Genomic DNA, 12582 nt, shown 5'->3' with positions numbered 1-12582 from the left:
TTTAATAAATTACTTTACAGATAATTTATTTTTACAATCAATAATAAACTATTTATATATTAATTTAAGAGGTTAAAGGTAATGTATATGTAATGAAATATTACATTGACATCCAGTTAAAATAGTTTATATTGTCAAATCATAAATGTATTTTAAAAATAAAAATGTGATGTGACGGGATATACGGATCTTATTGGTTGGCGTAAGTGTATATTCTTTTTTTCTTTTAATTTAATATTAATATTTGCATTAAAAATTTATTAATATTAAAATTATAATGACAATAATAAATAATACATTTTTTTTCTTTCTATTGTTTTGAAGATTTTCATTCTTTCCGATTGCAGATTCTTTAGGATTCCACATCCCACCGATATCCTACAAAATCGTACATTACTTTGATTTCGGAAAAAGGGTTTGGCAAATATTAATTAATGAAAATGATGATTATATATTTCAGAACCGACCTTCAAATAATGGCTTCTCCTCTGGATTATCTCTGAACTCACTCTTAACTCTTCCGCTTGTGAGTTCTCTGATCATCACAAGGCTTCACATTCGATCAATTTCGATTCGCATTCTCTTATCCATATCATTATTTATTTTTGTTCTTGTTAAAGTGCTTTTTTTTAAATATTTTCATCGCTGATTTGGATCCATAGTTCTTGCCAGAATAGAGTGGTTGAAGGTGTTTTACGTTTTATATTTCTTTCTGCTTATGGTTTGTGTTTAATTCTTTTGCCGCTCTCTCTTTTTTATTATTAATATTATTATATTTAGGGTGATCCTTTTAAACCTCTTAAAAGTTGTTCGTACGTTTTTTTGGGGTGAGGAACAGTGTTTTTTCTTAGGTTAAAAAAAAGTGTCTTCATTGGAATTAATTATTATTATCTGATGGTGATATGAGAGAGATATGTGATCATAGTCATATGTATATGTAACTATGTTTGTATATCTGATATTTCTGGACATATGCAAATAGATTTTTTTTGGTTATATATATATATGGCAGCATTGATGTTGTTGTAGTTAACTATCTTGTTCTGTTTTTTATTTTTAAGGAAACATAAGAGTTGTTTGATGGCCAACGATACTCCTAGTTGTGATTTTCATAACAAACGTCTTGGTCTTTTAAAAGATCAAGTTCATTTGGTGAAAAGGAAAGATTCTAATCGCTATGAGATTGCTGCGATACAAGATCAACTATCATTTGAGAAGGGTTTTTTTATAGTTATTCGTGCATGTCAATTGTTGGCTCAAAAGAATGATGGAATTATATTAGTTGGGGTGGCGGGTCCTTCGGGAGCAGGGAAGACTATATTTACTGAGAAGATACTTAACTTCATGCCTAGTGTTGCTGTTATTTCGATGGATAATTACAATGATGCTAGTCGAATTGTTGATGGAAACTTTGATGGTAAGTCATCATATTGTCTTATTGTTCTCTTTTGTCATTATTTGGATGTAGACTTCACAGCATGATGAAAAGTTGTTCTTCGCCAGGACATTGATGTCAATAACAATTTTTGTGTTGCTTTTCCCTAAAAACTTAGTTGTTAAATATATTCACATGCTACTTGGCCATATCTAGGTATTTTTAAGATCAAGTGTCTAATCTGATTTGTTGAAACATCGAACTGAAATATTAAATCAACTTGTAGAATAGTAAGGCTATGACTAGAAATGATGCCTGCACTAAGCGGGTGCAATGTCAATGATGGAAGAGAAAGATATTTGTATAGAAGACTAAATGATTGATAAATAACTGAAACTAAAATTAAAACAAATGAAGGAATCCCCATATTAGCTTCCAAAAGGCGATAAGTAGAATACTGTTATGACTGTATATATGCAGTCAACTACTGTGCCTTGGACTCAATATGAATATGGTTTTTTTCTTCGATTTCCTTCTGTCTCAGTGAGTTATGTGTATGTTTAAATTTCTCGAGGCTTCATTTATAAGCAGCATGCTTTTGAGAGGTGGGCTAGAATGCTTGCATATCTTTGCACATGAGTACATCTAATGCATAGATTGATCTGATCGACAAAATAAAATGTCCCGCTTTCATGCTTGGCTTTGGTTATTGGGACATTTAAACATAGGCTAACTGTTTTCAAGTCAGGCCACACATCTCTTGTCAACTCTGCTATCTCTTTGTGCAGATCCACGCTTAACTGACTATGACACATTGCTCCAGAATTTACAAGATTTAAAGGAAGGAAAGACAGTCCAGGTTCCGATATATGATTTCAAGTCCAGTTCACGCGTAGGATACAGGTTAAATTCTAAGACGTCTTGAGTAGTTGTTCTGCGCAATTTGCATATTTTCAGAGTTGATCTTTTTTATTTCTTGGGCCAGTGCTCAGGGAACACTATTTTGATGGAAATAAAAATTAAAGATATGTAGCTCTATTGCTTGACACACTGTTCTTAATATTCACCACCAATTTCTGTTTGTTCCTGTAAATCTGAAGTTTCTGAATAATTTAGTTCAAAATTGGTTTCAATTGAACATAAACTCGAAATGATGCATGCCTTCAATTTCTTGTTAAAGTGTACCCTGCTTACAGGACTGTAGAACCCCCGACATCCAATATTGTGATTATAGAGGGTATCTATGCTTTGAGCGAGAAGTTGCGAACTTTGCTGGACCTTCGAGTTTCTGTTACAGGTGGAGTTCACCTTGACCTTGTAAAGCGAGTTATTCGTGACATACAACGTGCTGGCCAAGAGCCTGAAGAAATTATTCATCAAATATCTGAGACGGTTCATACTTTTATAATCCCCTTCATCACTTTTATAGATTTTGAGTGTAATTGTGTCTGGGGAAGGTGATTAGTGAAGTTCAATTTTTTGCAGGTATATCCGATGTACAAGGCTTTCATTGAGCCAGATCTCAAGACGGCGCATATAAAAATTACCAACAAATTTAATCCATTTACTGGATTCCAGAGCCCGACTTACATTTTAAAGGTTAGTTACGATCTAGCTCATTTGACAGAGAAAAAAATGGACAATTCCTGTTGGTTTTGGTCCTTATATGTGATGATGAATTAAAGACAACTAGTAATCTGTTGTATTATTTGTTTCAGTCCTGTTGGTTCTGATCCTTATATGTGATGATGAATTAAAGGCAGCAAGTAATCTGTTGTATTATTTGTTTCAGTCAGCAAAGAATGTAGCAGTTGATCAAATTAAAGCTGTTCTCTCCGAAGATTGTCTGGAAACAACCGAGCAAACTTATGATATATATCTTCTACCTCCTGGTGAAGATCCAGAAACATGCCAATCATATTTAAGAATGCGAAACAAGGATGGGAAATACAGTCTCATGTTTGAGGTTTGTTTCCTCGTTATATTGTATATTAAGAACCTTGTTATATTTCATAGACAGGCATAATTGAATTGAAATATTGTGGAAACATATAATAGTAGGACTTCAAATGATTGATTTAGTTTGATATATTATGTTTTGATAAAAACCGCCAAAACATATTTATACTCTTATTTTAGGATATTTATTAGCATAGTAAGTAACCTAACAAGACTAATAAAACATAAAAAGATACTTAATACATGAAAAAAACTTATATGCTAGCTGATATCTGGAAGGGTATTTAACAGAGTAGTGCATACAAAACTTACTCATGTAGTTGGCTTCAAGTAGCTAGATGGTGTTGTTTTATTGAGGGCAAGGGAAATGGATCTGTGAAGCAGGAATCAAGTAGCTAAAATTAAACCTTGCCGGTTATAGTTATGTGTTGTACCATGTTTTTGTTAATCTGTGTTCTCTAATATGTGGAAGGTCAAGTTGTTTAGAAGATCTTGAATTTGATATTGGATTCAATAATGCGAGGTTTGGAAATCCTTCAAGTGTGTACAAAATGTTAATTTTGCTGATGATAAACAAATAGTTTGTTAGTGGATTCAATAATGTGAGGTTTGGAAATCCTTAAAGCGTGTACAAAATGTTAATTTTGCTGATGATAAACAAATAGTTTGTTGTTGGAGTTTCTGCCTACTTATGGCATTGAATAAATAATGTTATGTTTCCTTGAAAAGTTACCATGTAATAGTATGTATCATTTGATGCATTGACTTGAGCATGCACTACAAATTCTGAATATGATTCAAGTGTTCATGATTGGGGTCTCATTGGGCACTTCAATCTGTTGCTGTCATAAAATAATTACTTGAGATGAAAACTCCTGTATTGAGTCATAAATGGGAGAAAAAGTCACTTCAACATTGTAATTTAAGATATTTGATGAGCAATGGCAACTATTATTCAATTTAAAATAGCAAAATGTCAAAATTTTGCAAACAATGCTATCAATAGCGGACAAAATTTGTTATGATAAATAGTGAAAGGCGCGTAACAGTTGAAGTAAATCAATTTCGTATAAATAGAAAAACTGCATAAGCATAAATTAGAAAAAGTGGCAACTATCATTCAAAGTGACAATACTCATAATTTAATCACAGCGATTACCGGAAAAAAAGTAATATTCCATGTCCTCCCTTTTGCCAATATATCATTACTCTCATGGTCAGATGATGAGTCATATCTTCATCTTCTACTGAATCATAAGCATCAATGTCTTCTAACTCTTTCTGTTTCTTCCAAGACTGGATCATCTGCCACAATCAAATTCTTCTTCCAGCAACGCTAGGGTCAGGGTTATCCTTTCTCTTTTTAGTTATGTGTTCCTATTACGTTGGAATTATCACTGACAATCCTCACTTACTGATGCTTTAGTTTTTTCTTTCTAAAAACTGTTATCCTCACCGGTTCACATGCTGCCTTTTCAGTGCTGTCACAAAAACCCACAAATCTTTTTTTCATTCTATTAATGCTATGTAAACTATCACCAGTGTGGGATTAGGAGCCGTTATTGCGGTGTAAGCGAAATAATTATATTGTATCTGTTTTCAAAGTGCATATTTTTCAATATAAAATTAAATGTAAATTGTTTTTAATTTACTTTCTCTCTCATTTTTTTCATAAACAACCACTAATTGAAATTGTTTTTACGCCTTCCCATAAAACATATTTCAATAAAGACACAGTTAATTTTTCTTAATAAGTGTGAAAAAAATTGACTTTTGCTTATTAATTGGTACGGAGGGAGTAAATAATAAACTATGGCTCAATCTTTGGTATCTTGCATTTTATTTTTTTATAATGCTCCAGTTGATGCATGGATAATTAACTTTTTGCATGGTGGCAGCTAATTGATACTTGGTATCTTTTCAGGAATGGGTGACAGACAATCCCTTTGTCATATCGCCGAGAATTACTTTTGAGGTCAGTGTGCGCCTCCTTGGTGGACTAATGGCCTTGGGATACACGATAGCTACTATCCTTAAGAGAAACAGCCATGTCTTTTCTGATGATAAGGTTTGTGTGAAACTAGATTGGCTTGAGCAACTTAATCGACATTATGTTCAGGTAACTCTATCATAAGTCTATAATACTATCTTTCTAACAATATATGCTTTACTTGTATTTTACATTTGTTGAAATTCTCTAGGTTTATAGGATTTCATGTATAGATGTGCATGTCCATTTATTCTGTGTTTTGATTGATCAGGTCAAAGTGGATTTATTTTAGAAATTATCGGGTCAATGAGTTTATATTTTTTTTACTATATATCAGTCTATTGTTCAATGGTAATTAGTTTTATGGTGCATTTTTCTTACAAATTTGTAAAATAAAATAGAGCTGTTCGGCGTCAAACTTTTGACCTAAAGATAAATAGATGTGAATGTTTCTGAAAATAAGCATATCAAATATTTGCTCCCTCTCATTTTATTTATCAAGATAAGGGAAGAACTTCCAAAGAAAATTAAATTTGTCAAAAAGAGCAACCTGGTGCTATAAAGCTTCCACCATAGCTGGGTCTAGAGAAGGATCAGATCCATTGCAGATATATTCTAGGAAACTTCACCATTTCACTTGCACTTGCAAGAGACTTATTTGATGACTCGGATCCGTGATATCCTAGTGACATGACAACTAAATCCAACTGTTGCATTAAGGATCTCTATATAAATAATTCCGACACATGGCATAAACATTTTGCTCTTCGATTTCTTTGATTTTACATTTTGATTTTTAGGTTGCTTACGAATTGTGCTTGCCTGAATTGTTTGGAAATTTATAATAAACAGGTACAGGGGAGAGATCGCTTAGTTTTGAAAGAGATTGGAGATCAGCTGGGTCTCGAAGGTTCCTACATTCCTCGTACATACATTGAGCAAATTCAACTTGAAAGGCTTGTGAATGAGGTTATGGTATGTCTGCTAACCATTTGCTAATATATAATCCTATATCAGCATTCTCTATCTGACCTTTCCACAGGCTCTACCAGATGATTTGAAGACAAAGCTCAGCCTAGATGAGGATTTGGTTTCAAGCCCCAAAGAAGCACTTTCTAGAGCCTCTGCTGACAGGGTTGCCATGAGAAATGAGAATATGAGGAGGTAAGTTTTTTCCATCTAAGTACAAAAGGAAAAACAACCATGCTTTCAATGACTTAAGTCTTTATTGAGAATATGAGAAATGCTTTCAGTATCATTTGGTCAAATGTCATAGACATCTATAATTTATTAGATAAAGCCGCACAAAGGAAACCTACATCAGTGAAATTATTTGCCACTATATTGAGTGAGAAAATCAGTTGTTGTAACATTTGTGGCATTGACACCTCTGAAAAAAGGTGTGTCTGTGTCCGAAACCGACACTGACACTTGTGATTACGTTTAATTCATTCATTTTTTCAAATTATTACCAGTGTCGATGTGTCAATATCAATGTCGTTTTTCCGGTGTTCGTGCTTCCTAGGTTGTAACAATCCATATTGGATAAATTTGTAATTATTGAGAAATTCTGTTACTAGGTAGTCTTCTTTAGGCAAGGAATTATTTATCTACATTTGTATGAGTTTTTTTTTGTGGTATAATAAATGGAGGCAGGAGCCTCTTACGACAAGACCTATCCTAATTGCTTAGTCTATACGTGTTTCAAATTTAATGTCAGAAAAAATATTCATTTTTTGATTAAAGTTTAACTTAATTGTTGTATCAACATGGATGATTTTATTACTCTTTTTGAACCACTTCTATGTTACTGTATCTACTAGTTTGTAGTGTTAGTGTCAATGTTGAGAGGGGTTTTTCATTTTTGTATATTTTACGATAAGAGGAAATACATGTATGAGTTCATCTGTATCTAGGAAGGACGAGTAATTTTGACATAGAAAGTTGTTAATAATCTTGGAAAACTACTGGCTATTACTAAATTCGTGTATATCATCAACAGTGGATTGTCACAGTCATATACAAATCAAAGGGACAAAAATGCAGCCAAAGTTAATGGATATTTTACCAACAATCGAGGGTTTGATGAAAGAAATTCAGATTCCTCCACAACACAATTAAATCAGGTAATTCCAATCACTTGTGATAATTCTTATTTCATGTAACCATACTGAACTTAAATCATCACTTCTATGTTGATTAATTCCCCAAAGCCCCGGTCATTTATCCATCTTTTGTCCTCATTCAACTAATATTTGATAGAGAGCCATTAGTCAGCTTTCAGAACAGATTTCCGCTCTCAATGATAGAATGGATGAATTTACAAATCGTATTGAAGAGTTGAATAGCAAGCTGACCATTAGGAATAAGTCTCCAAGCCAACAAAATATGTTGGCTCAAGCCGAAGCTTGCAATGGTTCTGCTCCCACGTCTTACTTCATCAACAGTCTGGGAAATGGTAGCATAACTGGTTATAAGATGCCACATTCCTCGTCTTCATCCCAATTAAATAAGGAGTCTCCCTTAATAGATGAGGTATTTTATTCTCCTGCTTTTATTCTATAAGTTCAACTTTTGACCCTTCAAGCTGATTTTCTGCTCTTATAACCAAGGTGTGTGGCCTTGGAATCAATATGGAATTATCTCTTATTGATTCACTTGACTGCTATGTGTTGTCAGATATCAGGCATCACACGTGGCCAGCGTCAGATCATGCATCAAATGGACAATCTAAATAATCTTCTTCGGGGTGGTTTAGGGGAAAGGTCTCAGCAAACAAGAATCAACAACAAGAGCATAATTACAGATTTGAATTACATTGGAGCGAGCATTGTAGTGGTAATCGCAGTTGGTTGTTTGGGGATCTTTTTGACCCGAAAGTGATTCATATACATGCAAAAGATAGTTGAAGAGTTCGTTGACAATTGTAATAGGCAGAATATGGAAGCAGTTTTAGGGTCAGAGAAAGGGTTATATCCTCTTGAAATTTTGTAACTTAGTTGCTTTTTGTTAGAGCATAATTTTAAGGCATTTTTAACCTTCAGTTCACAACAAAATAGAGTCTTTGTTTTAGAATTTTTATCAAGTGGTATACCAAAATAATCTATTCATTCCTCTTTTTAATATTGAGTTGAGTTTTGGGAGGTAGAATATTTTGAGAATGTATTTCGGAGGACAAACAAAATTTTACAAATAAAAATCATGCTGCATCTGTGTTAACCTTGACTGCTGTGCTCTCGTATTGCTTGAATGAATTTCATTTTCCTTTATAATCATGTATCTTTCTTTCTTTCAGTAGCATTTTATCTTTTATCTAAAAAGTTTAGAGACGAAATCCACCTTACCTAGAAGTTTAATACTGTGGGGTTGAATTGCAAGTCAAGTCAATATATGTGACATATTAGGTTTTGTTTGGGAGTTTGGAGGAGGGTTTTGTAAAATGTTGTTTTAAAAAATATAAAGAAAATTTTAATATTTTTTATTTTTATTTTTGTTTAGAATGAAAAGATAGTGTTTATATTAATATATTTTTAAATTTTTAAATATTATAACAATAAAAATTATATTCAAACAATTTTTCAAATCTTTTAAAATCATTCTCTAATATAAATTTTAAATTCTTTAAATTAAGGAAATTTTTGAATTTATGAATAAAAGTAAGTGCATGGTTCTTTTCACCTTTAAGTGTTATTACACACCATCCTAAAAAGTCTACAATGTCCCTAATGCGCGGAGATGCATCTCTGAACGCTCCTATTTTTGCTATTTCTCAAATCAAATTGAAGATATTTTTATTATGTCAAAATTTAGTCCGAAGATACATCTCTGTATGTAAGGGTGGATGTGGGGCACTTTAGATTGGGTTTGGTCAAACTCAATATCAAATTCATATAGGACACTCTGGTTTGAGTTAGGTAAAATAATCCCTAGTTACATCAATTGACTGATTTGGATAAACCTACTAATTTTTTGATTAAGTTGGATTGGACAGTGGATTGTCTAAATAATTTTTTTTATTAATTTCAAATGACAAAATGATGAGTTATCATATTTTTTTCATAAAAATTACTCAACATTTATATTTTCTTAAAAAAAATTAGATAATCTATTTTTACTATCTTTTAGCATCATAAATAATAAATGATATCATCAATTAATAAAATTATCATAAAATACTAACAACAAACTAAAGTTGCATGACATAAAATTGTATTAACATCAAAATAACTAAATAGTGAAACATTCAAAATTAATTAAAGTCATGATTCACTAAAATAGTAAATCTTAAGAGACTAAAATTGCAACAACTAAGATAATATATATTAAAATTATTAAAATTATAATAATAAATGTTTGATTAGTGGGTCAATGACTTTTTTTGGGTTTTGATCCGGTTTTAGCCGAACCCCGATTTTTTAATAGGTTTTTTAGTTGTTAAACTCATATTCATCCAATTAGCCGACTCATTCTACTTTTTTGGATTTTTTTGGATGAGTTTGTAGTTAGTTGTTTAAGTTGCATTAGTTGTTTTAGGTATATTAGATAGTAGTAAAACAAAATTGGTAGGCTAAAAGAACATGCATTGAGGTTTTCTGGGACTATTAGGGCAGAAAAGAGGTTTTTGCCATGGAAACAATATCACAGGTTTGTCCGGAGATGCATCTCCAAATTTGCTCTACATTATTTTTGGAGATACATCTCTAGATTGGACTCAGGCAAAAAATTGGATGAATTTGTGGAATTTGTGAATTTCTCCGGACATGTTTATATTTGTCTTTGTTTCTAATGCATGTGCAATGGCTGGAAAATAACACTGGTCAAATTAGGCTCAGGTGTGTGTCTCAAACTACGCCGGTACGACATGAAAGGGCAGTAGCGAGGACCGCGAGACAACGAGTTGCTGATAACTCGTTTGATGGTGCATCTACTTTGCAACCCTGAGGTTCCCGCTTGTATGATTCTCGTAGCCGACTCTCCCATGCCTCACAGGAAGCAGAACCTTATGTTTCTGAAGCCCCTATTGACCCTGAAGCCCCTGAAGCTCAGGAGAAAGTCGATGCCGATCCCAATGCCCCATAAGAGAGTTACCCAAAAGACCCATTTTATACCTCCTTACTTCATCTTTATGTAGTCCATGTTGCTAAGCATGTCTGGCATGGAGAGATATATTTATTTTCTTTTGCAATACATATGTTATCAACTAATTAAATCCACATTGATGGTTATATTTTCTTTTTTACATGAGCGTGATTCTTTGAAATCGAATAACCACTGCAAGAAGATTTTTAGAGCTGGAACAATTCACGGTTGCATGGTTCATTGATGTTATGTGATATTTCTGGCTTTCCTGTTTATGTTCTTTTGCTTACATGACTATAAACCACGACATGCATGCAAATTTTGCTGAGATGTGGCATTCAAAGACATCATTTTTTCACCTACCTATAGGCGAGATGACCATCACCTTGAATGACGTCTCATACCTCATGCATCTTCCCATTAGGGGGAGATTACTGGTCCATGGAAGGATCGAGCGAGAGAAAAGGGTCGACATGATGGTCACCCATTTGGGGGATGAACCAGCTGAGGCCTCACAGGAGGCATATGACACCAGGGGTATGTTTGGTTGTGAGAAGAAATTGTGAAGAGAGAAAGATATGAGAAAGAGTGTGAAGAGAGAGAGGAAAGTAAATGAGAAATATAAATGATTTGATATGTTAATTGGTATAAGTGAAAGATAGAAAAAATAGAGATGAAAGAAGTAAGAATTATTTTTAAAAGTACTAAAATACCCTTAATTAAAAATCATTAATTAAAGTTATTTAATTTATAATTTATTTTATTTTATTATTAAAATTAAACTAGCTTATAGATAAAAAAACTCACACCAATATCTTAAATAACTACAAAAGTTTAGTTGAATTATCTCTCTATCTCTCATTGTACCATAATGTTATTGAATGCAATAATAAAACAACTAGTTAAATTTGATTTTATAAGGCTAAATTAGTAAAATATTAAAAGATCACATGTTTATTTGTTTTTTTATCTCAACTTCTTTGCAACATTGGAGAGAGGATTTTTGAGTGGGTCCCATAATTTTTTACTCTCTCTTTCTCCCCTATTTCATCTCATTCCAAATAGGAGAACTTGCACAGATTTTTTAAACTTCTCTCTTCACAAGTTTTCCCTTCTCTTCTTCTATTAAAATAACCAGACCCTAAAGGTGTTCATGCTAGGTTAAGTTTTCTGAAAAAGCTTTATAAAAAACACCTGCAGTGGGATGTGGATGCCGAAGGTGGTGACATGCAGGTTGAGTACCACCAGCAGTGTGAATTGAGGTGTTACCTTTTGTTCTTAGTTGTCACGTTCATTTTTGTGGAAAAAAGGGCAACCTACGTCAATGTAGTCTATGTACACTACTTCATCGACTTGACTGTGATTCACGAGTTCAATTGGGGTCCCGCCTATTTGGTTAATTTGTACTCGACAATAGGCGAGAGTTGTCTTTAGAAGACAAAGTAGATGATAAAGAGTTGCATGGTTCTTACAGTAATTTACCGTTACTCATATTTTCATAATTCTTTTGTTACACTTGTTATTAATATTCTATCTGAACCATTTTTTAGGGATGAATATTTTCCCACTTCCCTCGCATCACCGTGTGGGAAGCTACACTTGCCTACGATCGCTCTATTCGCAAGTGCAGGAATCGCGTCAGAGTAATATAAAAGATTATCGATCCCACAGAGACCAAGTCGTCAATCTATCGATTACTATTGTTACGATGTTTATCTAAGGCGGTACAAAAGAGATATTGATGTCGCAAAATAACAGTAAATAAAGGAAATGATAAATACAGTGCAGATAAAGATAGGCTTGAATGTAATTCACGTCAGTTAAACGATGTTTCAATTGTCTAAATAGAACTACTTATGGGGCAATATTTTCTACTCTTGAAAAGAATCCATTTAACAGGAATTGTCGCTTTCGCGTATTCAGAACCGAGTTTACCCTTAAATTAAGGCCTTTTATTGTCACTTATAAAAGGTGCGCAGAACGCTAAAGTAGTAAACTTACTTTTAAGAAATAAGACTCGTAAACTTAGCTGAAAAGTGATTTTGATTTGGAAAGTTTACCTAAGGAGTTTCCTGATTTTAAATCTATCAACGCGTCAGAAAACAGTTTCAAAAATCGTTTTTTTCCTTAAAGTGATAAAAATTCCTAGTTAACTAAGTCAGGGTGCTTTCGCACTCCT

The 12582-nt window shown here is 33.1% G+C and overlaps 1 protein-coding gene across 3 annotated transcripts; it reads left to right on the top strand.

Moving 5' to 3' along the window:
• The first annotated feature begins 303 nt into the window (after window positions 1-303).
• On the top strand, window positions 304-8543 carry LOC127119132 (inorganic pyrophosphatase TTM2). 3 transcript variants are annotated; one of them, XM_051049322.1, is made up of 12 exons: window positions 304-526; window positions 1062-1417; window positions 2164-2278; window positions 2572-2767; window positions 2861-2974; window positions 3168-3341; window positions 5259-5453; window positions 6177-6299; window positions 6367-6488; window positions 7327-7450; window positions 7587-7859; window positions 8004-8543. In XM_051049322.1, exons 2-12 carry the CDS (start codon window positions 1081-1083, stop codon window positions 8205-8207), a joined length of 1977 nt encoding a protein of 658 aa, XP_050905279.1. In that variant the 5' UTR covers window positions 304-526; window positions 1062-1080; the 3' UTR covers window positions 8208-8543. The 3 variants fall into 3 exon arrangements, with proteins under 3 accessions (XP_050905279.1, XP_050905280.1, XP_050905281.1); XM_051049323.1 differs by lacking the exon at window positions 304-526 and adding an exon at window positions 544-688; XM_051049324.1 differs by lacking the exon at window positions 304-526 and having other exon boundaries at window positions 7602-7859.
• Window positions 8544-12582: the final 4039 nt, after the last annotated feature.

The sequence above is a fragment of the Lathyrus oleraceus genome, chromosome 2 (genome assembly GCF_024323335.1).
Source record: "Lathyrus oleraceus cultivar Zhongwan6 chromosome 2, CAAS_Psat_ZW6_1.0, whole genome shotgun sequence".
Classification (NCBI taxonomy): domain Eukaryota; kingdom Viridiplantae; phylum Streptophyta; class Magnoliopsida; order Fabales; family Fabaceae; genus Lathyrus; species Lathyrus oleraceus.
The sequence above is the reverse complement of the archived record's forward strand: the minus strand, read 5'-3'. Positions and strand labels throughout refer to the sequence as shown.